General features: G+C 37.0%; 1 protein-coding gene across 1 annotated transcript; it reads left to right on the top strand.

Moving 5' to 3' along the window:
* atp6v1ba (ATPase, H+ transporting, lysosomal, V1 subunit B, member a) lies at positions 1-25,454 on the top strand. The gene is made up of 14 exons (XM_043263179.1): positions 1-230; positions 11,108-11,163; positions 11,784-11,882; positions 11,998-12,091; positions 12,191-12,268; positions 12,982-13,121; positions 17,310-17,411; positions 18,151-18,248; positions 18,345-18,468; positions 21,461-21,611; positions 22,364-22,446; positions 22,566-22,670; positions 22,758-22,887; positions 24,415-25,454. Exons 1-14 carry the CDS (start codon positions 122-124, stop codon positions 24,564-24,566), a joined length of 1,521 nt encoding a protein of 506 aa, XP_043119114.1. The 5' UTR covers positions 1-121; the 3' UTR covers positions 24,567-25,454.
* The last annotated feature ends 235 nt before the right edge of the window (positions 25,455-25,689 follow it).

Below are 25,689 nucleotides of genomic sequence, written 5' to 3'. Positions count from 1 at the left end.
TGTGCGTGCACGAGCGCCACTTCCTGACCACGGTTGTCATATGATTCTGCCTCTTCATCCGCTCTCAGCGCAGATCTGTTTACACTTAGACCATTTAATTTAATTAGCAAAAATATTAACAATGTCTACGCTAGTGGCGAATCGGCCCGTGGATCTGAACGGCCCTGAAGCGGCGGCACGGCAGCACGCTCAAGCCGTGGTCAGAAACTACATCTCCCAGCCCAGACTGAGTGAGTGTCATTAGCTTTCATTCATACAGCTAAGAGCGGCTCTCCGATTGTATTCTCTTTATAACTCTTTAGTCTGCATTTTAACTTTGCATCAGAGGTTAAACACCGTCAAGACAAAGCTGATCTAATGTTGGCGGATTTCATGTTGGAGTCAAAGTAGCACAGCTGTCATGCTAACACCAGCTTAAGCTTTTTATTGTAAATCGATTAGCACCTTTGCCCTTTTTTTTTACAAATTCCTTGAACGGTCGTTGTGTAAATAAACCAAATAAGTGTGTTATTTAAGCTAATTTCAATAAGAAAGTGAATAACCTTTGGTGTCTTTGAATGTCCAAGCAAGTGTAAACATGCTAGCTAGCCGAGCAGGTCTAAATCTCATTATTTCTAGATAGACCGCTTAATCTAATGTGAAATAGTCATTCAAATCTACAGTTCACCATACATTTTTGATATGTATTTTTAAGGTTGGTCTTTAAGTTTATTATATGATTGTTTGAAGGCTCCGTCTGTGCTTGGTTTATTGACCTCCGTCAGTTGAATATTGATAATGCGATAGCATTTATATTATATGTGCTCTTTAGGTCTGTATTTGGTGAACGGAATGGACATTTTTATGATTTTGTTTTCGATGAATTTCTCACGCAATAGCTATTGCATGCAGAGATGGACAGATGGAGTGATGATCCCTCTCATGTGACATAATCACGTGACGCCCAGCTGAGCCGCTGAATAATGTGCAATGAGGAACCACACATCATGTGACTTTTTTGCAACTGAAAAAGTCACACATTTTTGCATTACGCTGACACAAAGTCCTATCTGCATATGTGTAGTTATTTTATTTTCATTTTTATTAATAGTTGTTTTTGATTCAAACAGCAATGAGAGTTGTCTCTTTATATATTGGTATCTGCCAGGTCACCGATTAGTCTTTTTCGTAATTATTGTAAATTGATTAACGGTTAAATATTCGTTTGCCAGGCTCTAATTTTGCAGTGGTTTGTGAAACGATCACTGGTTCAGCTTCGTCTCCGAATCTGTTCATGCTGCTTTAGTCTGTCAGAAATATGGGCTACTGAAGAGTGCTTTTCATCCTTGTCCATCACGTCTTTTTAAATTGACTTTTTGTGTTCAGCCTCTTTCTGTCTGACTCTTGTCATTTCCATTTCTTGTCAAGGGTTTTGTTGTCAAATTGTTTGCCTTGTCAGACGCAACCTAATAGCGCATTCCAAATTGTTTAAAACCCCTTGAAAAGCGCAGTTTCTTTCCTGTGTTGACATATTTTCTATTAAGTTTAGAAGAGACTTTTTTTTTTCTTTTTTTTTTGTTTAAGATTTTGGTTGCGTCTCTGCCACATGGCTTGCTATTTGATATTCGGCTGTATGTCATATTATGGGGAGGGCATTTGATTTGTAAAAAGTGGTGTAGTGCAGCACAAGTCTTCGATTTTTAACGTAAGGTTTAAGAGAGTGTGTGCTAAAAGTGTATTCTCCCAATGTTTGAGTTTAATGGAATATAGTTAGCTAATCTGAAATCAAATTATATTTTGCACTAAGGAAAATCCATTGAGATGCAATGGTTGCCTAAAAGGAGGAAGTAGATCTTAAGCATACTGCTGATGACTCCAGTTTTTAACTTCAGTTGCAAAATTATGTATTTTCCTCCATTTGTTTTATGTTACACCACCATTCAAAAGTTTGTTGTTGGTAAACTTTTTTTGAAACTGTAAAACTTTAAGTATTATTACAGTTCAATATTACTGTTAATACATATTTTAGTGTATTTTCAGCAATCATTACTCCAGTCTTCACTGTCACATGATCCAGAAATGATTCTGATCTCTAAACTAACATTTCTGATTATTATCATTATCACTTTTGATGATTTAATATGTCCTTGCTGAATGAACATATTAATTTCCTTCATAACAAAAAGTCTTACTTGGAACTTTTAAATAGTGCCTTCTGGCATTGAATTTGATCTAGTGAGGTCATGTAATATTAATATTTATTTATTTATTTGGCTTTCGTGTGGTTGAATCCTGCTTAATTGTACAGAGGAAGTATGTATTTTATTTATGGGGAAGTAGGCATCACTGAGAAATAGTACTAGTTTCATCAGTAGAAGTTCTTCCAATTTTTTTCTTTTATATGTATATGTGTAGATTTTTGTTTTTGTTGTCGTTGTAATAGCGTATACTTTGTTCTCTCCGTTTTTCTAGAAACCTCGCAATATCCTGCATTCAACCTGCTGGAACATCAGATGACGCCACTCAGTCATAATGTGTTACCGGCATCTCTTCGATAACATAATTTGACTCTTGTGTATGATGTTTCAGCACTTGAGTAGTTAATTTTGTTTACCCCTTTAATGGAGAACCTCGCTAAAATTACAGCTCGTCTGGCATCTTTCTCTCATTTTTTCCCCTTCATGTGTATTATTGATGTTATTCACTGTAAATCTCATTAATTTAGACCTCAAAACGCACTGTCCCACCGAGAATCGCAGGTAGCTTGTTTCTCTCTCTTTTTTTTTTTTTTTTTTTCCTAAGAGTGTCAAAGGAAAGCTCGGGCTAAAAGCCTCTTAGCAAACCAGGAAGAAAATAAATTACTTAATGGAAGAATTGAAGCCTTCCCTTCTGAAAGCCAAAGAAGCTGCATGCGTAAAGACCCCCGATCTAAAACGCCCCCTGGAATACTGTTAAAAAAAGCCTCTCTAATGTAGGCATGCCAGATAGCAGCACCATTTTGTGCCTCATCAGTGGCAGAGTGCATGCTGATAGTGGGCTGTGATTGAAGGCAATGAAGACTGATGGGAAGGAAAACACACAGATCTGTACCCATGAATCCTTGCAGCGCCTGATATGCCATCACAGTCGAGAGGCTGTGTCCGTCAGCTCAGGTCTGATTGGTCCTGCTTTGTCCTTTAAAAAAGGCTGAAAAAACCTGAAAGGACCTTCAAGTTTAAAACTTTTTTTTATTTATTTTTTTTTCATCTCAAATTTAAAAAAAGAAAGTAATATTGAGGCCATTGAAAGGGCGCAGCGAAGGGAAAGCATTTTTTTTGTGTTTCGTTACGAAACGTTTGGTATGTCGAGAATGCAGATTTAGAGCGTATCAAATATTTTCAATTCAATCATGCTACCCCCCCGCCCCATATTTTTGTTTCACAACTTTTTGTCGTCTCGGCTGGTGTGTTTAAGTAATTTGTTAGCATGCTTGTGCCCAGTCAAATTTCCAAGATGCCTGAAGAAACAAACAAACAAAGTAAACGTACAGTGCATTCATCTTTTCTGTGGAAGCAGAGGCCTTTTTTGTTTTAATCACGTCATTGGCAACAAAAGCAATTAACCCAGACTGTCTATTCGCTTTGTTTTAATGCTGAATAGACGTTTAAATGTGCTGAAAAGACATTCAGCACGGTAATGGTATTTCTGTGAAGAAACAATTACCCGTAATGACATGGTTATAAACAAATCTTTCAGATGTCACAGCCCTCCTTTATTTTATCCACTGTTTCCTGTTGCTAATCCTTTTGTCCGCCTGTAATTAATCAATTGTCGTGACAGTGAAAAAGAAAGCCCGCGGTGGGCGTTCGACTTCATCTTGCCATCAAAGAAAAGTAAATGAAAGACGAGTATAGAATAGTCGACTTTCAAAAATAGTATCCAAGTATATAAAATTATGGACTACTTAGATTAAAAAACCTTTTTATCCCATTATGCACGTCACATATATGACACACAGTTTTTCTTGCCTTTTCATCTAGATGTTATTATTTTAAAAGCATATTGTAGGTTAAAAAGGAAAAAAATCTTATTTTGTGTTTCTGGTACGAATGCTGCTTATTTTGTCATTTTTAGCATTTACCTCATAGCATTTGCATACTATGTAGGTTTATATGTTAGAATTGCAAAATTAATTTTGTTTGTGCTATGCTTTTACATTTAGACTACATACTATTTATTAGAAACCATGCAAGGCAAGAAAGCCAAAGGTTAAAAATTTAGTTTGTTTGTTTATAAATGTTACACTATATAGCGAAGTAATATTTAGATGTGTAACACATTTAATTTTTTTTAATTTATATATTAATAATAGTCGTTTATTTACCTTTTATAGTTCATCCTAAAACACCTGATAGAAAGTGTCCCTCACTCTTAAGCACTTAAAAATAAAAGCATTTTGCATTAATTAGCATTTATCTCACAGAATGCATAACAGGCGTTGAATTCTCCGTTAACTTGTTAACTTCTTCAAAGTTTTATGTAGCTATTTTTTTTAAATATCAGGTTTAATTTGAAATATGTTGTTGTTTCTGACATTAAAGTAATGCGAGTATGCCAGCCGCATGGACTTGAATATGAAATATGACGAACAGCGCAAACTTGGCCTGTCATAGGGGGCCCGCTTTGGACTTTTGTTATAGATCTGTTGCTAGGCAGCGTACGGGTGAAAACCCGCCTGTCCCTGCAAATCACTCTCAAACTGTTGCAGTAACATTACGGCTGTTTCGATCTATTGTAACTGCACCACTTTGCCACCTCTCCTCGAAAGGCAGCGGGGTTAACCAGCTGTCTCAGTTTAGCTGTCACCCCTTCAGTCTGCATCCCGCCAGGAAACACACACAGATTACAGCTCTTCCCACCGTTCCCCCTCACACACACACACACGCGCACACGTACACATACGCAGTCGTCTGATTACACACGACCCAATCAGTGCATGCGTGTGGGGAGTCCTCCGTTACAGCCTCTGCCTCTACCTGTGGGGTTAAAAGCATTCCTGTTTGATGGGGGTGTCATCACTGTGGAGGTCTTTGTTAGGACAGATGAACAGCCACAATTGCGTGTGTGTATGTGTGTGCGCACGTGTCTGTCTTTTATCAGACTGTCTGTGTGTTGCGTGCAGGTCTTGCTTTTTGTTTATTTTATTTTTATTTTTTTAGGGGACTTTTTTTGATGGGTTTAGTAGTGTTGATAGCATGTCAAGTTAATTTCTTCTCTCTCTCGCCGTTTAATCTTGATGTCACATTGTCCCAAACGTCAGACGGATGCGTGTATGAAGAATCTCTTGAAAAGGGCATTGCGTTATTTTCATTAACAGAACATAACCTGAGCTGAATGATAAACATGCGTGGCAAGTTTTGAATAATCGTGCATTTTTGAAATATTATAATGACGTTGTTTGCTATTTAATAATTTAACATTTAATTAATAATCGCATTTCTTGCATTTTCTTTATGTCGGCGACTTTTCAGCACGTTAAAATGTTCTGCTGGGGGATTGTTTGAATTTAATTAGCTAGCACTTTTTAGTTATTCAAAGAGGCTATAATCATCAGTTTTGCGTGTGAAATCATGAAGGCCTTTCAAACAGTTTCCCCGGTTTGTCATTTTTATGCATTCAGAATGATCATCTTTCAACACAGATTTTGCTCAATTCATTTTGATACGTAGTCAACTAAATCCAAAACCTGCCCTTTTGAGTATGTAGCACATTGTGCTGTCAGTGCCATAATTGGATTCCCTCTGTTAGCATTGAAGTCCCAGAGAATACCATCAAGGTCCCCTGTGAGCTCTGATTCACTGTCTTTCATACGTCTATCTATTGGTCATCCAACGTTTCTCTTTTTTTTTCCAAAAAGCATTTTATTGTGCCCCCAAATTTGTACTTTTGTTTAGTGTTCAGCATGTTTCTGAATAGGCGTAACATTGAATTTCGAATCTGGCAGCTATTATATGTATTTACAGGACAGCGGCCCTAATTATTATCACGAAAATAATTTTTATTTTCACAGAAATGTGCTAATGTGCGTTTAATCAAAAGCACAGTGCTACGTTTTGTGCCATTTACGTTTGCGACAAAAGGTCGCTACTGAACGTTGTCTGTGCTTAGAATAGCAGCATAATTTTGTAGCGTTTTGGCAGGTGGCTTTTTGCCATTGAACTTTTTCCACTTATACAGCTTAAACAGTCTGTTCATTATTCTCTCAGTCAGAAAGTAGAGGTGTCATATCAAACCATGTGATTTCGGAGTCTCTATATTCTGACTGTGAGTTATGAAGCCATTGCCAACAAGTTCGCTCATTTGATTATTGCAGCGAAAACCACTTTAGTATTTTCCCGAAATGCACATATGACAATCTTTTCTTGCAATTCCTTTAGGAAAAAACGGCGTTGCCATTAAAGCGCAGTCTTCATTTTAAGCCATGACTGTTCAGAATGAGATTTCATTTCCCATCCTTTTGCTTTCATAGATTGTCCTTGGACGGATACGGACATCTGTCCCCCTCCGACAGGATCAGTCTTTTTCAGTTACGGTATCAAAGACGGCCAATGTCTCAGAATTCATTATCGAGTCTTAATATGTGGGTCTTGTGGGGTAAGTTTAGCGGGTGTCATGGCGGAATTGTGTGAGCCTTGTTTGTCTGTTTAATGACAGCAGCATTTGTGTCGATCTGATCCCAAACATGGGGCAATTAGCGCTCTCTTTTATTACGTCTTATGGGAAACCACAGTGCGGATGCTCAGCAAAAAAAGAAAACGAAGAAACACAGGAGGATGTGCGTGAATGAGACAAGCCTGGCACCTTTGCCTGCGCTTTTGTATCGTTAATTCAGTTTCAGCGCAACGCTACCGGCCGGCCCCAAAAAAAACGCCTGTCCCACCGTGCCCCCCCTCGCCGTCAGCGCTTCTCTTTCACAGCAGAGATGGAAATGTGTTGGAATGCTCCATGCCTCCTTTCAGCGCCACTTGAATGGGCCCTTTAGTATTTCACACCAAGGTGTCCTTCAGGGCGCGGGGTCAGGCTACCAAAACAGCTTCTACCGCCGGATTAGAACCAATTAACATCTCGGCACACAAAAGGGCCTGGCAGCTCCGCAGGCCTCAGGTTGACCCGCGCTGGTGTTGCATGCCTAGCCCTCGGACCGGCGCACTCAAACTCAAGTGTCCTGGGAGGGGTGGGGAAAGTTTTTCAAGCCTAATGGGAAATGTTGCTACTTCACACCATGTGAATGTATAGCCATTTTTTAATCTTTATTTTACAAGGCCTCTTATGAGGCACCAAGTCCTCTGTGTGTGGAGTTGAAGTGGGCCGCCATCTTCATCACAGAGCTGGAAGGCGATTGGCTCATGGTTCGGCGGGGTCGTTTCATCGCCCTCATTTTTTTTTTTTTTTTTAATTAGCGACTGTTTTGCCTTTTTATGATCAGGTAGTTTTGCGCTGTGCTTGTGCTGCTTGTTTTGTTCATTTATTCTGCGTGTTTAGATGAGTGTTAATTTTCGCTTCAAAAACTAGCAGCGTCCTGCTTTGGTAGAGCAGATTAGCACCTGCGTGCCTTCGTTTAGCGTTCGTCTAATGTTGTGCACAATATCGGAGCATGTCATGAGCTTTGTTTGAGTAAAGATTTCAGCTCCTCACTGTTTTCCATTAGCAGTTTGCGTTGCGTTCGAGAGACTTTTAAGGGGTTGATGTACAATTATATGGCCGCAATTTTCCAGCCTCGTAATTATGATCACCTCTCAGTAAATAGACATATGTATCTCTTTTGAAACATATGGGCAATTTGTAGGGTAAGTGTAGCTATTAAATCCATTTTATAAGCACCTCCCTGTGAAGCACATACTGCAATTTGTCTGGGCTAAGGCAAAAAGGACGGAGGGAAGGAAAAGCCATAATGTCTTGAAAAATGATGGAATTTGCAGGAAGCGTGCATTTTAGTGTGTTCGCGAATTTGCGAACGCATCTGTTTTGTGTGTTTTGAGAGAGCGAATATTCAGTGTTGGGGTGATTTGACTACTGTTTTTCTTTCACTGTAATAACGGCAATTATGAGACTAATCATTTATTTAGGGAAGACGTGTCGCTCAGGGAATCATCATAATGGGGGACGAGGTCTTTCACCTGCACAGATAATATCTTTTTTTTTTTTTTTTTTGTGAGGTTTCTTGTTTTATTATACACATTTTTTTTTTCCTCTGAACTTCGGTATGCCAAATAGAAGACCGCATGTAATGTGTCCTTTTTTTATTTGTTACATATGATGGTAAAATAGGATATCGAAAAACAATACTTAAATGAAAATCGCAATATCAGTAAAGTTTATTTAATTGTGCTTTGTTGAGGATCATCCGTTTCCATGTTTTTTTTTTTTTTTAATAATTGTTTTATTTGAGAAGAGTAAATGAAATCAATTGCAGGTGACAGAAAATACATTTATAATGTTACAAAAAATTTTGAAGGGTTGTGTTCTGTGCGCGTTGATTTAATTCTTGCAAGGCAGTAGCTGAAATTGAGGTGGGTTTTTTTGTAGCCAGTGGGCAGCATTAATTAATCAATGTACTATTAGTTATCGTCAGACGCATTTATCTCCATTCACTGTCAGAACCACAGGGCAGCCGAAGAGGGGAAACACAGCAGACGCCTGTCATTTAGCAACTGTGATACTTCTCAACTTAATAATAGATTGTCACAAGACATTCAAATCTTTTTTTCACACAATATTCATAGAGGAATTTGTGAAAGCAGGGGGCCTCTTAGGATTTTAGCATAGTTCTTCCTTTGTTCCTCTAGATGTTTTTATGCAGAAACTTACCAAAAACAAAAAAAAAAGCAAAAAATGAGCCATGGATAAAGAAGAAATGTCTGAAAAGGGAAAAAGACACAAAAGGATGGAACCACGTTTCTCTCCTTCACCCGTCCTTTTCTCCTCAGCCAGTAAGGAAAGTCACGATGTGCAGGTGTGTGTGTGTGTGTGTGTGTATGTGTGGGAAACGGCAATAGTGCATTGACAAATGATTCTGCTGTCTGAAGCCTAATTAGTGGCATAGTGTCTGCTCCCCGTGGGGCTGCTGTGCTGGGCGTTGGAGACAGTCCATTCTCGTTTCCTACTGCCTTTGATATCAGACCACAGTCTGACGGCGCACACAAAACCGGCACACTGAGGCGTGATGGACAACCCGGAGCAGACAAAGCTGACTCTTCTCCATCTAGCGTGCATCGTCTCTCTCTTTCACACACGTATACACACACTCTGAAACAAAGTAAAAGGACACACACCAAATTGGCTCCTGTGACAGGACGGCTAATGTTTTCCCATGCAAAGTAAAAGGCCAGAGTATGAGACCACACCCTCTGCCGCTAATGACAGCCCACCCTGAGCATGCACCTGCAGTCTGGACCAAAAATGCTGGCTGGCTTTTTATAAAAATGTTTCAGTGTTAATAAAAAAAAAAGTGCTTATTATTTTTAAGGAAATCCTTTTAATAACATCTAGTTTGTTTGGTTTGTTTTTGCATCATTAGATTGGACAGGAAAGGTATTGTCCCGTTGCAAGTCTGATTCAAACCTTTCTCAGCACCACAGCTCAATAACACCACTTGAAATTGCAGTAGGAGGTACATTGGGGGTTGACTGGTTTTAAAAATCGAAGAGCAACATAAATATTTTTCAGGATGCTAAAATTGAATGAGATTTGCGTCCTTATGTTTTATTATGTTTTCCATAAACTACCAGTAATTCTTTGGAGAATAGGGAAAAATTGAATATTTGAAGCATTTTTAGAATTAAATTTAGGAGAAAAAGTTTGCAACTTATGTAGCACTTACCATAAACACTTGGTGTATTTTTAATTATTATATTAAACTAAGATTAAAAAAAGATTTTTCATGTATAATTTGACTAATTTTGGACAGAAAAGAAGGCATTGTGATATGTTACAGGTCAGACTTGTACCTTTCTCGCACAGATGAGCACCACAGCTTCAGGAATTATCACGTTTTTTCCCAGATCTGATGTTTCTGTTGTTATATTTTGGGCATACTATGTTTGCTCTCTGATTCATAGTTTAAGGAAAGACTGCCCGTAGTGATTCAGGAATCACATGAGCCCCAGTCATGATGGGGGGGAAAAGGGCCGTCTTAAAGGAATAGTTCACCCAAAAGAGAAAATTGTCATCTTTTATTCAACCTCATGTTGTTCCAAACCTAAACACATTTCTGTCTTATGCTAAACACTAAATAAGTGTAAACATTGTATCTATTGTCCATACGATATAAGTCAGTGCGAACATTCTTCAGAATATCTTCTTAAATGTTCCACAGAAGAAAGAAAGTCACAAAGGTTTGAGATGGCATGAGGTGAGCAAATAAATCATAACTTCTGAATGGACTTTGCCTTTAAAGTGACACCTGTGCCCCATTTTTCCCTGGCCTGCTCAATACAAAGATAGTTCATCCTGTCACCCAAAAATAATTGTAATTGTTTATATAGGTTGTATGAGACTCTCTTGGCACCTGGAACCATGAAAAATTACCATAGTCTGAGCCAAGTAATTGTCCCTCATGGAACAGAGTGAAGATGTCATCCCCCATTGTGACATCTGCCGAAAAAGCCTCCTTGAATGTGCTAACTGTGTTCTTCTAGCCCTGACATTTGGACATGGAAATTTATGAAAGCCATTTAGAATACTCCAGTAAAGGTCACTGTGTACAATTAGATACACAGGTGTCAAGAGAAAGAGTCCTCATTTCCATGTGATTGTGGGCTTTTCTAGCAAATTTCATGCACTTTATTGGTCACAGCTAGTGTGTGCGCGCGTGTGTGTGTGTGTGTGTGTGCACGTGCACGTGTGTGTGTGTGTCTGCACTCACACCTGTCAAAAAGATGTGTAGCAACCTAGAATCAATAAAGGTTTCCCATATATCTGTTTAGTAATTGCATGTTTACTATTCAGGGGCGTCTCAAATTGTCAAATAAAAATGCAAATTGAAGGTGTAAATTTTAATATTAATTTCTTGTCTTCCTTTCGCAGGCAGTATAAAGTTACAAAAAGTTGTATTTGTTTTCACATTGTGTTTCGTTTTTGTCATCCTCAGCCTACTCTACCGTGTCTGGAGTAAATGGACCACTGGTTATTTTGGACAATGTCAAAGTAAGTCCTTTTTCTGTAAAATGTAAAAAAAAATATATAAAAGTATTTCAAAATATGAGCATTTTAAACTTACTTTAAGGAGAACTTTATGTATAAATTAAATGTTAAATGCCCCTGTTATGGATTTTTGAAGATTACATTTCATGCAGTGTTCAGCAGCTCTAAATTAATGAAAACTGCTAAGTTTTAAATCTGAAAGTTCTCGGTGTATAAAGTTATTGTCTCTCAAATGAAGGACCTGTTGTTGGGGACTCCCAAAACCAAAATATGAACCTTTCATAACCCATAATAGGGGAACTTTAAAGCATTTTATTGTTAAACTTCTAAACATTCGATTATGAATAAAATGTTTAGTTTTTTTAAGGTTATTTATGTTTAGTAACGTACTATTCAAAATGTTGTGGTTGAAAAGGTTTATAAATGTTTTTAAAGACGCCTCTCGTGCTCACCAAAATGATCAAAAATATGTGAAATTTCATTATTTAAATTTAAAAAATATTTTTTATTTTATGACATGACTGTACTGACTTTGAACTGTTAAGTTCACAAATTGATAATAAACAAATTGACTTGTAATGGTAGTTTGTGTACTGATCCTGGTCTTTATCATGTTCCCCTAGTTTCCACGTTTTGCTGAGATCGTGCACCTTACCCTACCTGATGGGACCAGGAGGAGCGGACAGGTTCTGGAAGTTATTGGCAGCAAGGCTGTCGTTCAGGCAAGTGTTTATTTAAAAGCATCTGCAGATGTTTGGATCTCTGTGCTCTGTAAATATTTGTTAGACTTCAACATTTGCAGTATCTAAAGTTAATGTCAGGTTTTGTGCCCATCAGGTGTTTGAAGGCACCTCAGGCGTTGACGCCAAGAAGACCGCGTGTGAATTCACTGGTGACATCTTGCGCACACCTGTGTCTGAAGACATGCTTGGTAAGCATATATAATTTAACTTGCAGCCAATGTAATCAGTTTTTTTTTGTTTCTTCTAACCCATACAGATGTCATGAAAAACTTGTCATTTTATTTCAGGACGTGTTTTCAATGGGTCCGGTAAGCCAATTGACCGGGGTCCTACTGTTCTGGCTGAGGACTATTTGGACATCAATGGTAAGAGACTTGTCTTTTTATGTAAGCTTTATGTAACTTTTGAAGGAGCAAGTGGGTTTTTTTCACATAGATGATTGAGCAGTGCTGTGATTTTATTAGCTCTAGAGTTTGGGTTGATTTGAGATAAATCTGATTTTAAATTTTTGCCATTTAGTCTCCCATCAGCCATGCTAAATGTTCTTTGTCTTTGCGTTTGTGCGGCATGCACACAGCTTAGTTGAGAGGCCAGCATGCAAGAATATGCTCATCAATGCTTAAAATTCCTTGGTATTTGAATTTGTGTTTTTGTGAAGTTGAATGGGAATTTTTGTGTGCTTTTTAAGCCATTTACTGACCTCATGACCCTGATCTCTGCTAAGCTGAAATGGCAAAGGTGATCTTTTGAGCTATCCAAGGTATACAATGGCGATTCAGGGCAACGTTTAAATGAGCCGAATGGATAAGAGGGGGCACAACAATAGTTTGATCAGGCCTCAAGGTTGCACTACTCCAGATTTAACGAGAAAACTTTTTTTTTTTTTTTTTTAAGTATAAGCCTTTATCATTTGTCATGGTCAATGTGGATAGTTTTGCCTTAAGAAAATCTTTTTTTTCCCAATAAGTCTTCTTTTCTTCCTTTTAGAAGTTGTACTTTGTTGACTCTTTTACCGGATGTTTTTTTTTGTTTTTTTTTGTGCTAAAGATCACTGTGTACCCCCTTTAACTCTTCGTAGGTCAGCCCATCAACCCTCAGTGTCGTATCTACCCTGAGGAAATGATCCAGACAGGCATCTCTGCTATTGATGGCATGAACAGTATCGCTCGTGGACAGAAGATCCCCATCTTCAGTGCTGCTGGGCTACCACATAATGAGGTGTGTTTTAACTGCAGTGCCAGTGCATACATAAATACACACATATAATATATTATGTAGGTGGCAGGTAGTTACTGTTTCAAGTTAAGATTTAAAATAAAAAAAATATGAAATTAAATATCATGTCTTGATTTTCATCTGATATTTATAGATAATACATTTACCTAACAAAGCTGCATTTATTTGATCAAAGATAATGTAAAAATACAATATTGGCTAAAAAAATTATTACAATCTAAAATAACTTTACTTGAATATGTTAAAAAAAATGTAAATGTAAGTTTCCTAAAGTTTTTCTAAACAAATTTCCTGTGATTATCCATTGTTCAGAAATTAATTATGGTTCTTATTATTGTTTTTTTTTTCTGCTTAATATTTTTTTTGAAAACTGTGACACAATATTTTTCAGAAGTCTTCGATTAATAAAAAGAACAGCACTTATTTATAATAGAAATCTTTTATAATATTATACATGTTTTTACCATCACTTTTGGTCAATTTAATGTGCCTTTCCTGAATGAAAGTGTTATTTATTTAAATCTTACTTACCTCAGACTTTTAAATGGTAGTGCATTTTCACAAAAAAAAAATTGCGTTAAAAACTGTTTACAACATTGATAATAATAAGAAGAAATGTTTCTTGAGCACTTAATCATAGCATCATGTTAATTTGAATTCCAAAGGCTCACACAGTAAATAATTCATAGTATAGTATAATACATATAGGAATTAAATATTGCTAAGCCTGGTTGAATTTGGCCGATATCTGACCTTGGTTTTGAGATGATTGATATTAGATAACTATTTGCCCTGACCAGTATATTTTATTATCACATTTTCTGCACTTTTGTTTCAAAGCATGGCTGCCTTAATAGATTCACCTTGTTTTTGCAGTCGACTAGCAAGAACTGTCTTTGAAATGCACCGCAGGAATGTGTCTTTATGCAGAACCCAATTCAGGAACCGGTGATACAATACAGGCCGTGCTGCTTGCCAGTGTGTTTTAATTATTTTAATTAAACCTAGAGGGATTTATTTAAATTCCCTCATTTGAAGTGTTGTGATCAAATTTAGCACTTTATTGTGCAGCAGCGAGGCAGCAGCAGCAGCGCCTTTTTCTGTACTATGCTCGCGAGTGAGACAAGGCTGTGTGATTAACGTTAATTTGAGAGGGATCTGTAATTGATTTCACCCTGTGGTGTTTCTGTGGAAACAGTGAGGTGGGTCAGAGTTCGTTTCATCACATTCTCCTCTCGTGTGAATGCGGGAGGAAGCGGTATGATTTTGAGAGCTCTAGAGTATGCAAACAAAACCAACCACTTAGTACTGATCAATACATCCAGTACATGCTTTAGGTCAGTTGGTTTGTTTAGTTCCAAGATGAGTGTGATGTCCTTGCTGAACTGAATGATGAGAACCATAAACGATTCTTGAACTCTAAATTGGTTCCTCAAACTTTCAAAGGACAGAGCAGAGGTCATAAACGATTTCTTTGCCACCGACTCATTATCGCATGAATTATTAGGAACTTATTTTCAAGGCTTTTAGTGAGAGATTACAAGGACTTTCTGAGTATACAACTTCACATATTATGATGAAGAGGTTGATTTCGTTTAAGTCATTTCTGTCCCAGAGATCATAAATAGGCTTTTGTAGTTGGTTATTCCCACCAGCTATGACTCAGCTGCCAAATTTATCTGCCGTCAGGCTGGAAAATGAATGTAATAACCCATGACATGAGCTGTTAAGGATATAAGTAGGCTGCCTGGAACTGAGTAGGAATTGTAGGAAGTGTGGGAAGGTCAAAGATGTCTATCATTTTATTTCATAGCTAGTCTACTAGTCCCCAGAGTCTATTTGACTCTCATAAATATATTATTTTTTTATAAAGTATGTTTTGTGATGTAGGTTTTTGTAATTCAAGGTCAAATAATATTGTAACCTCACTGCCAAGGCCTTAAACCTCAAAGACGCCACAGTTTCAGAATCTACTCCGTTCTGGAGTCAAAGGAAGAACATGAATAATTCTTCAACCACCGACTCTGTATTATCTACATTATTTCTTTTCATTTTGCTACATAAACAGGATGGTTAGTAACTGTCTATATCCTCTCATGCAAATTATACATTAAAAAGAAAAGAAAATGTAAATTTTTCTTTTGGTTTGATAACAGATTTTTATTAGATATGCCACTTCTGAATCTGTACATCCTCTTTCTATACACATATTTATTGTTTGTGATCTGTACTGGCTGGTTCACTCAACCCTGAGATTTTAACACTTGAAAGAGCTGTTTTCCCTGAACCATCAACCAGAAAGTTCCCATTAACACCCTAAAACTCATACACACAAGCAATAATAATAAATGACAACACTTTTGGGGCTTTTCACACTATGGATAACCCAGGGCTTTTGTCATTTTAAACCCTTTGTTAAGACCTTGGGTGAAGAATATATGAATATAGTTTATGAAAACCAGTTCTAGACCAAGGTTATTTGTTTTTTCCGCTATTAATTGAAAAGTATACATTTGTAGGCCTGGCACAATGTATGTATTCATATCGAACGGTCATAGTAGGACATTGGGTTCGGTGCTTGCAGCCTTATGACGAATGCAGACGCCTTGAAAACAAAGCTGCGTAGACCGTAACCATGTGCTGATTCTGAACGCGTCTCTCATAGGCTGACAAAGGAGTATACTTTAAAGACTCAACTGTTGCTCTGTATTCCAAGTTTTGTGATTGTGTATCCTACCACTCTCATTTGAAACTGCGCTGTCAAGTTAGCAATGCTGTCTCCTAAAACTCATCATATAGGCTACGTTATGGGCCCCTTGTTTATCTGTCATTTATTTCTTGTATGTATATGTACTACTGATTATATCTGACATTATAACGTAAAATAATATTTCCTATTATCACATCTAGGCTGAAAAAAATGTAATACTGTCTGTATGAGTATGTTGTTTTTTCCCTGTTGTAACAAAACCATATCAAACCTTGAGCTGAACCGTGACATTTGTGTATCGTGCCACCCCTAATACATTGTGAAATTGTTCTGCTAGAATGCTTCAACAGTTAACAATTACAAGTCTGAAAAGCGTGTCTCTCATGTTCAGATCTACTCCATATCTAAAGAAACCTGCTCCAGGTCTTAAAGAGTGAATCATTAACAACATGCATGCAGGAAGGAAAAGTATTGAATTCTGTCATGGCAAAGAGATGAATAGGACAATACTTAATGAATCGGATTAAACTGGGGGAAAAAAAATCTGTTTTCAGTATATAGACTTCGAAAAGAGAATAGAAGCTCTAGTGATTGTCAGTTATGAAAATATATGATCAAAAGCCAAGGTTGAATGGTGTGAACTTCCAACAGCCCAAGTGTAAAGAGGGTTTCAGTGTCTCACTAATGAAGGCGCTGTGCTGTGATATAAAAGTTTCTCGTTTCATTAAACAGGAGTCGTGGGGTCACAGTCGGCTTTATCCCCTCAGAGAAACAGGTGTTCTGGGTCAGAGTTCAGACAGGGGTCAGGCCGGATTAGATGTCCAGGACCATTACATTAAGTGATAAGCGTGAAATTCCTCATGCTTGTGGTCTTAATCTCTTTGTTGCAAATGCACACAAAAATATACATCCACAATTCACACACACACACACATATATCTCTCTGTGTGTGTGTGTGTATACATACATATGTATATGTATGTATGTGTGTATGTATGTGTATATATGTTAATTTTCAACATGCTAAACAGAAAATAGGATCAAATGTGTTTTCTATAATTTTTTTTTCTTCAAGAAAAAACTGAATATGAAGTTAAATAGCAGAGATTCAAATAATGTATTGTACACTACTGTTGATGATTTGGCGTCATTATGATTTTCTTTTAATTAATATTTTTGTTTTGGAATGTATTATATTAATCAAAAGTGACAAGAAACTCAAATAAATGCTGTATTGCCGTTTTATAAGCAGCAGAATGTGTTTTAACAATATTAATGCAGTATCAGCATATTAGAATTATTTCCGCAGGACAACTGTTATTTGTACTGTCCAAAACTAATTATAAGAAATTTCACAAAAGTAGATTTAGCTTGAATCATTAATCAAATAAATGCAGTCTTAGTGACCCAACCCCCTCCTTTTTTTATTTAATTGTACAACTGTGCTTTTTGATTGGTAGATTGCTGCCCAGATCTGTCGTCAGGCTGGTTTGGTGCAGAAACAAAAAGATGTGATGGACTACAGTTCAGAAAACTTCGCTATTGTCTTTGCTGCCATGGGGGTGAGTGGTTTTCCTTGTCTTTATTTGTGTTTTTCTTGCCATGGTCAAAGTCTTGTTTTACTTGAGATTCCTCGTGTGTTCGTTTTCTTTACAATCCAGTTTTACATCTAGGTCTCTATACATGGCTCAAGTGTGCATGAATTTCAGGATGCTTGTGTAAAATGATCCTCTCAGTGGATGGAATTTAAAATTGTGTCCATTTTGTGTGAGTGGGTGAATGTTGGTCCTCGTAGGTGGCTTAATCCTGCTCCTCAACACCACCTTAACCTTCCTGCCCTCACCTGTCTCCTTCCTTCCCAATACCTTTTGTTATTGTCACCTGAGTGGCTGCGCTCTGTCCTCTCAGACAGGTATTACCCGTGTCAGGTGTCAGGTTCCCCTGTGTATTCAAGTGTGGAGGGCTTCCATTAACCCGTGCTTGAAATGTCACTGACCCAGCCTTGTGTCCTGTGGCCGCTGGGCTCCCGGAGAGGACTCGTGTCTAATGCATTCGCTTTTGACATCCTGTAACTCTATATCTTGATTTTATTTGCAGGCTGGTCAAAAAGCTAAACCTTTTATAAAAGGAAAAGGATTTTCCTTTAGCAGGAAATGTACTTTAAGAGGTCATTTCGAACTGAATAGTGGAGATCCTGGTTGAACAATGAACAAGAAATTACCTGCATCGTCTGATGAAACAGGAAGTGAAGGTCTTGCTCTGGATCTGTTCAGTATTTCGCATGTTTGTTTTTTATTCCAGGTCAACATGGAGACTGCACGTTTCTTCAAGTCAGACTTTGAGGAGAATGGTTCTATGGACAATGTGTGCTTGTTCTTGAACCTGGCCAACGACCCTACGTGAGAATTAATTTAAATGATCTCTGTCCTCTTATGTAATGCATTTTGTATAACATGCATATCGACTCTTTTAATCTTTTAAATTGTTCTACGTAGCATTGAACGCATCATCACCCCGCGTCTGGCTTTGACTGCAGCGGAGTATCTGGCTTATCAGTGTGAGAAGCACGTGTTGGTCATCCTCACAGACATGAGCTCCTACGCAGAAGCTTTGAGAGAGGTAAGGACGATATCATATTGCTAACATTATTTACTCATAATGGACCGTTAAAATGCAAGACCCTCAGATTTTTGAGAGAAGTAGATTTTAATTAACTTCCATTAATAAATGCTTAACGTTTTTCAAAATACTTTTTTTTTTTTTTTTTTTTTTTTTTACAGTGAAATAAAATAATAATAGTAATAGTGCACCTTTCCATATTTCAAAAATCCATTGGCGATCACTGGTTGAATTTACACTTTCATCGTTCAAAAGTTTTGATTACTTACTTTCTTAAATACATTACTTTAATCACAAGTGACAGTGAAAAATAAATAGATTTATTGAGTGTCAAATCGACATATTAGATTTATTTATAAGGATCATCCCACATGTGAAATTCATCTTTCAGGTAGCAGGGATTTACTGCATTTTGAAATATATTAAAATAGAAAAATACAGTCGTTTTAAATTATAACAATATTTCACAATATTACTATTTTGCTGCAGTTATTCACCGAATAATGGCAGCCTTGGTGAGCCTAAAAGGCTTGAAATATATTTTAGTGGGTTTATATTGGCAAACAGACGAGCTGTAAGAATTTGCTCAATGCATTTTTAAGGTTGTATGTCTTTTTTTATTTATTTATTTATTAAATCTCGCTATAGTGAATTCAGCCATTTCAACAAACATGGTTGAAGGTCTCCTTTACAGAGTCACAATGCACTTGTATCCCTTATAAACAGTTCATATTGACATTTTATTGCAATAAAAGCATTCAAGGGAAAAGTAGGTTTTTCTATTAGATGCAAGGGCAAGCAAATCTGAAACAGCTTTTGTGCTTTGTGGTAATATTTCCAGCGCCCCATTTTATCATATGTCATGTTGTTGTTCTCCATTTAATTTTCATACCTGCTTAAACATAATTGACCTTGTCAAGTAAATAACCCCAAGTCTCTATTTCTAGTCTCTATATCATTTTGTATTTTCCTAGCCATTGTACTGTGCACTTCTTAGGATAGCTGCGCAGCAAACACATTTAAATTGCGTTATCATGTATCGTATAAATAACGACCTTACTTAGCATCTCTCAACTCTGCTTAGCAATACGAGTAATTGACTTTGCATGTACAGGGCTGTTTCGTTTATATCATATTCCAACTGTTTGGCAGTGAACAAACAGCTATGAAAGAGCACAATCTCTGTAACAAAAGCACTGTAACCTCCTCTTGACATTTGAAACAATATTGGAGGCTAGAGCAATGGCCAGCGTTACGGTTAGTATCGTGTTTCTTCTGTGGCTTATGTTGAAGAGCCACTGTGTCCAATTGTAATGAATAGATTTCAGCACCATCTGCCGAGATGTAAAAGTCATGCTTTAAACAAAGCCTCACGTTAAACCCAGATATTGGCTTTGTTCTGAATAGCATATTGATAAGTCAAATCAAGTGTTATTGGTCACAAGCACAGAAGTACAACGTGCTGCGAATCATTATAAATTACGTTTAAAAAAAAATGGTAATCTACATATAAAAAATGTAATCTAAATGATTAAAAAAAATCATAAATGAGAACACAGCATAGGGAAAAAATATTATGAAATTATTTATTTACGCTATACATACTTCTATATTTACACTATATTATTTTTGCTTTAATACATTTATTTGTGTCTAGTATGCACATTTTATATAAGCATAAAATTTGTAGAGGACCCTGCAGTTTGTGGTATTATACAGCAAGACCATACTACACTTTATGTTCCACTTTATTCCAAAATGCGATTTGCTCAATATGTTGACCTTCCTATTGCAATGTGATGAATAAACTAGATACTTAATATATTTTGAGAATTTATATTATTCTTGACTTATTGAATGACGTTTTTTTGTTTTTTTTGTTTTTTTAGAATTACTAATTTTTTTAAGTGTTTTACGTTTTGGTATGAAATCCTGAGTGAAGAAGAATGTATTAAAAAAAAAATTCACTCCAAGAGTGAAGAAAATGAGTGTGTTGCATTAGTGATACTGCATTCCATAAAGTGGATGTGTACTACACTTTTAGGTCACAGTCCACATAAAGATAATATGAGGTGTATGGTACCATGCCATTATAAACAAGAGTGGGACATTTTGACAGGCATGCTTTGAGTATGCTTCGTGTTCTTCTTCAGCATTCTGAGGATGCTTTTTTTTTCTGGCAGCATCTTCATTCTTCCACACTCATGCCAGTGATTTATCATTTTTGTGCCACAAACATGTTTGGATGTCTAAATGTGTCAAACACATAATGCTAATTCTAAATAGTTTGCGTGCATGTTGAAAGGACCATTCCCTCGTGTCTTTGTGCCGCTGTAACCTTGGGGATACATTTAGCCCTATCGGAGCTGCCTGCTTTGGCTTCTGCAGTAGGCAGATGCTTCCAGAGAGCCGCGGGAGCATTAACATTTAACTCCCTCTCCTATTCAGCCTGGTAAAGGTGAAGCTCAGAAAACAGTGTCTACACTCATTTTAACCTTGGGAGAAGATCTGAGTGTATTTTCTGCTTATAAAAGCGCTTTGGTGTGCAGATGCAGCAAGTAGAAAACAGATTAAAGGTGCAGTTCACCCAAAAAAGAAAATTCTGTCATTATTTACTCACCTCAAACAGTTTTTAAACCTGTATGAATTTCTTTGTTCTGCCGAACACAAAGGAAGATATTTTGAAAAAAGTTTGGAACCAGCCTGTTTTGGGTCACCAAAGTAGGAAAAAAATATTGGATGTAAATGGTGACCTAAAACAGCCTGGTTACACACTGGTTACACAAAGAATTTCATACCGTTTGGGAACTGTTTCAGGGCAAGTAAATGATGACAGAATTAAAATTTTGGGGTCATTTGACCATTTTGAAATGGCTGTCATTTATCAAACAGATTTTGTGTTTTAATTTCTAACTTTTTAATACACATTACACACAACTTTAATTGTCATGATGTAAAACTCCCATTATGTCTGTATGTATTGTGGATTTAGGTTTCTGCTGCCCGTGAAGAGGTGCCAGGTCGTCGTGGTTTTCCAGGTTACATGTACACTGATCTTGCTACGATCTACGAGCGTGCTGGAAGAGTGGAGGGCAGGAATGGATCAATCACCCAGATCCCCATTCTAACTATGCCTAATGATGGTACATGCACATACACATTTATTTTTATGTAATACTAATTGTCAGTGGTATATATATATGTGTATGTAGTTTGCTGCTGTCCATTTATTAGTTAATTGATTTATCTATGATTTTATATTTTTTAGTTAATTTATTTAACTTTTTTTTTTTTTTTTTTTTTTTTGAGAACATCTTGTAATGTTCCTTAACAAAGGTTTTGCATGTTTTAGGTCGCTTCTCGGTCACTCTCAGGTCACTACAGCCAAGCACATTTGCACATTCTTGCACACTTGATTGCTAGGATAGCGTGCATGATTTTAATAAATTGTCATTATTTTTATTCAGTGATTAAGGTGTCCTTCCACCGTTACAAAACGGAATCAGAATGATTGTGGACAGTTAGTGCTATAAAATGTGCACTACTTTATTTTGTGTTCGGGCCGGACACAGCAACTGCGCCCAGTAACTAGGACTCTTCATGGCTTTGGTTACTATAGAAACATCCTTGTGAAGGACCTGTGTGTGTTTCTGAATGGGTGTTCCCTATTATAGCAGCACCAGGAAACCTCCATCTTTCTTCTTTCTCATTTTCTTTGCCCTTCTATCTCAATAACTCACTAGCTCTCTTCTGTCAAAAACATCACAGTATTACCCTAGACAAGAGCTGCAGATGAAATGGCTTATAAATGCTATTAATAACAATCAACGTAGTTAATGACTAGAAAATGCAATTTTGTCTGCATAAAATTGCTTAAATCTGCCTCTGTTTGCAGACATCACCCATCCGATCCCTGATCTCACGGGATACATCACAGAGGGACAGGTGTATGTTGACAGACAACTGCACAACAGACAGGTGAGATGTCCATTAATGTGCTTCATATACATTATTTATTATGAACTTTATGAACCAAAGTTCTAACAGTTTTTGCTATTGCTTTCATAAACTCGTTGTCCTCTTTTTCCCATTTTAAGATCTATCCTCCCATCAACGTACTGCCATCTCTCTCTCGTCTGATGAAATCCGCTATCGGAGAAGGCATGACCCGCAAAGATCACGCCGATGTCTCTAACCAGCTGGTAATTAAGTAGTGGACATTTGTTAGCTGTTTAACCGATATATTTCTTTTCTGGTTAATTCTGACTGTTTTTCTTGTGATCCTGCAGTATGCATGTTATGCTATTGGTAAAGATGTTCAGGCCATGAAGGCTGTGGTGGGTGAGGAAGCTTTGACCTCAGATGACCTGCTATACCTGGAGTTCCTGCAGAAGTTTGAAAAGAATTTCATTACTCAAGGTACAAACCCCTAGCTGGCTCAAAACCGCATTGGCTCATTCGTTTACATGTCTAAATTTGGCAGAATTGTTAGAGATGTTCTCGCAAAGACCTAATTATTCAGTTTTCTAGTGAATGCATGTTTTGCTTTATTTTAAGCAGATTTTGTCACACTAGAGCTGCTTTTTTTTTTAATTCCAAGGTTCTTCCGTCTGTGTAAGTGTGTATGCGTACTCTCTCAGGCTGTTTTATGTTGTAAATCGGAAACCACTAGACAGTACTTCTATCAGCCAATGCTCTTGCTCTGCTGCAAGCACTTTCACCTCAGTGAATGTTCTTCTCAATGCTGTCGCTCTTCAGCGCGGCACAAGGTGCAAGGCCCTCCGTCTCCATCTAACCCCCCACTTCACTTTAAAAAAATAAGTATGTACATCTTTCATAGTTATCCCAGCCCTATTTTAGGATGAAATCTCTCAATCTCCTTTGTGTCTGTCACACAGTTGCTGTGTCATTACCGTCATTGATAGAAAAGGACATTGTTCCACCAACACAAGCTGGACTCCAACAATCTCAGTTATTGCTTCTATTTACAGAGAACAAAACATGCGTTCACTCATCCTCCCAGCAGTTTCATGGAACAATATAGTGTTTCCTTCAAATGAGGCACTTTTCTGTTTAACTGAAATATGCTATTATAGATGCTATGTGTCAGTCAGCGGTTTTGAACTTTTAAGCAACATGAAGCCAAATACAAGGGTGTAAAGCTAATTTTTTGAAGAACATTCTGTCTGTTCACATAATTTTTTTTTGCTTCGAAGCTGAAACAGTAAAGCTCTGAGAAATTACCGTATGATTATAATTCTTTTATACTATCTTGCTATACTATATTTTATTATTTTTAGATATCTGTCTGTGTACACTAATCAAAAGTTTTGAGTCTGTAAGATCTTTTCAGAAAAGACGTTTTATGCTCACCAAGGCTGAATATTTAGAAAAAGCAGTAAAAACAGTAATATTTTTTTACAAATTAAAAAAACTATATCCTAACCATATGTATTTTAGAATGTAATTTCTTACTGTAATGGTACAGCAGAATTTACTGCAGCCATTGCTGTAGTCTTCAGAAATCATCATTCTGTGATAATATTACTATTGTATTATTGTTGAAAACTGTTGTGATGCTTACTTTTTATGAGATGATGATGCACTTTTTTTACAGGTTTCTTTACTAAATATACATTTTAAAAGATAAGTATAGATAATAGGCAAGTTTCTATTTTACATTTTTATCATTTATTTGCAGATAAAAAGTATATGGGATTTTTCATGTCTTTCAGAGACCCCTTTTTGTACCCCTCTAGGAAACCTGTTAAGTCCCGTCAGATATAGCATACTTGAGTCAGAAGAGTCTGGTGCAAAATGACTTTTGTTGGTCTCCGCTTAAAGACTCCAATAAGTCACCTCAGTTTGTGACAAATGGTTCAAGTTATGATACACAATGGAAGCTGGAGTGTTATGTTATGTGACTCTGTATGTCTATTTCTGTAGGCCCCTATGACAACAGAACTGTGTTTGAGACACTGGATATTGGTTGGCAGCTGCTCAGAATCTTCCCCAAAGAAATGCTGAAGAGAATTCCTCAGAGCACTCTGGCTGAATTCTACCCGAGAGAGTCTGCTGCTCGTCACGGAGCCTCCTAAATATATTACACCTTCTGGAGGGCCTGGGCTAGAGGTCACGTGACCTGTGTCCCTCAGAAAACCTCATACCTTGTGTCCACCTCTACTCTAACAAGTGGTGTTTAGAATTACAGGGCATAACTCTGGGATAATACACATTGAATGCATAAAATGGTTATAGAAACATGCATGTCATTATCCCATGTTTTATGACCACCAGAGATTATTGCATTATTCCCCATTGTTGTGTTATATGTTTGTGTGTATTTTGTGTGGGTAAAATATGTAATCACGATTTGCTTTTGTTTCACCGTTTTGTTTTGGAGATGCATACTGTCCTGTAGTTTATTTCTTTTATTTTTTTCCCACAGTTATTTCACTGTCCACAGCCTAAGGAGAATATAAAAGAAACATTTGAGCTCAAAGGGAAAGGTTCAGAGCTTATTTACACATGTATGCGCTCTCTCAAATCCTCCATTCACCACTGTAACAAGCACACAAATAATGCCATATTGTGAAACATTCCAGTGTAAGACATGAGAATATTTGATTTTACGAATTCATTACCAGCCCTTCTCTTGAAAATATTTGCTTATATTTAATGTTCAAAAAAAATAATTCAAATGAATGTTTGTGCACCAAACTTAGTTTGTGTTGTCCAGGCTGACAGACAGGTAATTATAGGTGTTGAATGATCATATAGTGTGTATGCTTGTCACTGACAGCTGTTATTTCCCTTTTAGAGGAGGATGAAAGATGTTTACAGCATCTGTGCTTTGCATTGGGTGCTGAGATATAAGAATGATTAAACATTCCCCTCTTGTATGTGTAAATGCGTTTTACCTGTGTTGATTGCTGTTAAACCTGTCGAACCTCTCAGATGAATTAAATTATATTGTTATATTGTGATTTGCTGACTACTTTATTTATTTGTCCTAATAACAGTAATGTTAATTGAGGTGAATGAAAATGCCAGTGGGTTGTTCTCTGTGGCAATAGATTGTGCTTACAAAAGTCTATCAATATAACAGTTTCCAAAACAATACCATAGCTTTTCTAGTTCTGGCAATTTCAATTTCTTGTTAGTGTGGCCTCATTTTATTAGGGCTTTTGATATATATATATATATATATATATATATATA

This window comes from Puntigrus tetrazona, chromosome 17, assembly GCF_018831695.1.
Source record: "Puntigrus tetrazona isolate hp1 chromosome 17, ASM1883169v1, whole genome shotgun sequence".
NCBI classification, from domain to species: domain Eukaryota; kingdom Metazoa; phylum Chordata; class Actinopteri; order Cypriniformes; family Cyprinidae; genus Puntigrus; species Puntigrus tetrazona.
The sequence above is the reverse complement of the archived record's forward strand: the minus strand, read 5'-3'. Positions and strand labels throughout refer to the sequence as shown.

Coding starts and splice junctions, on each gene's coding strand:
- atp6v1ba (XM_043263179.1), top strand. CDS start 122: ATGTCTACGCTAGTGGCGAATCGGCCCGTGGATCTGAACGGCCCTGAA. Junction 18,469..21,460: donor ACGCAGAAGCTTTGAGAGAG/GTAAGGACGATA, acceptor TTGTGGATTTAG/GTTTCTGCTGCCCGTGAAGA. Junction 22,888..24,414: donor AAAGAATTTCATTACTCAAG/GTACAAACCCCT, acceptor CTATTTCTGTAG/GCCCCTATGACAACAGAACT.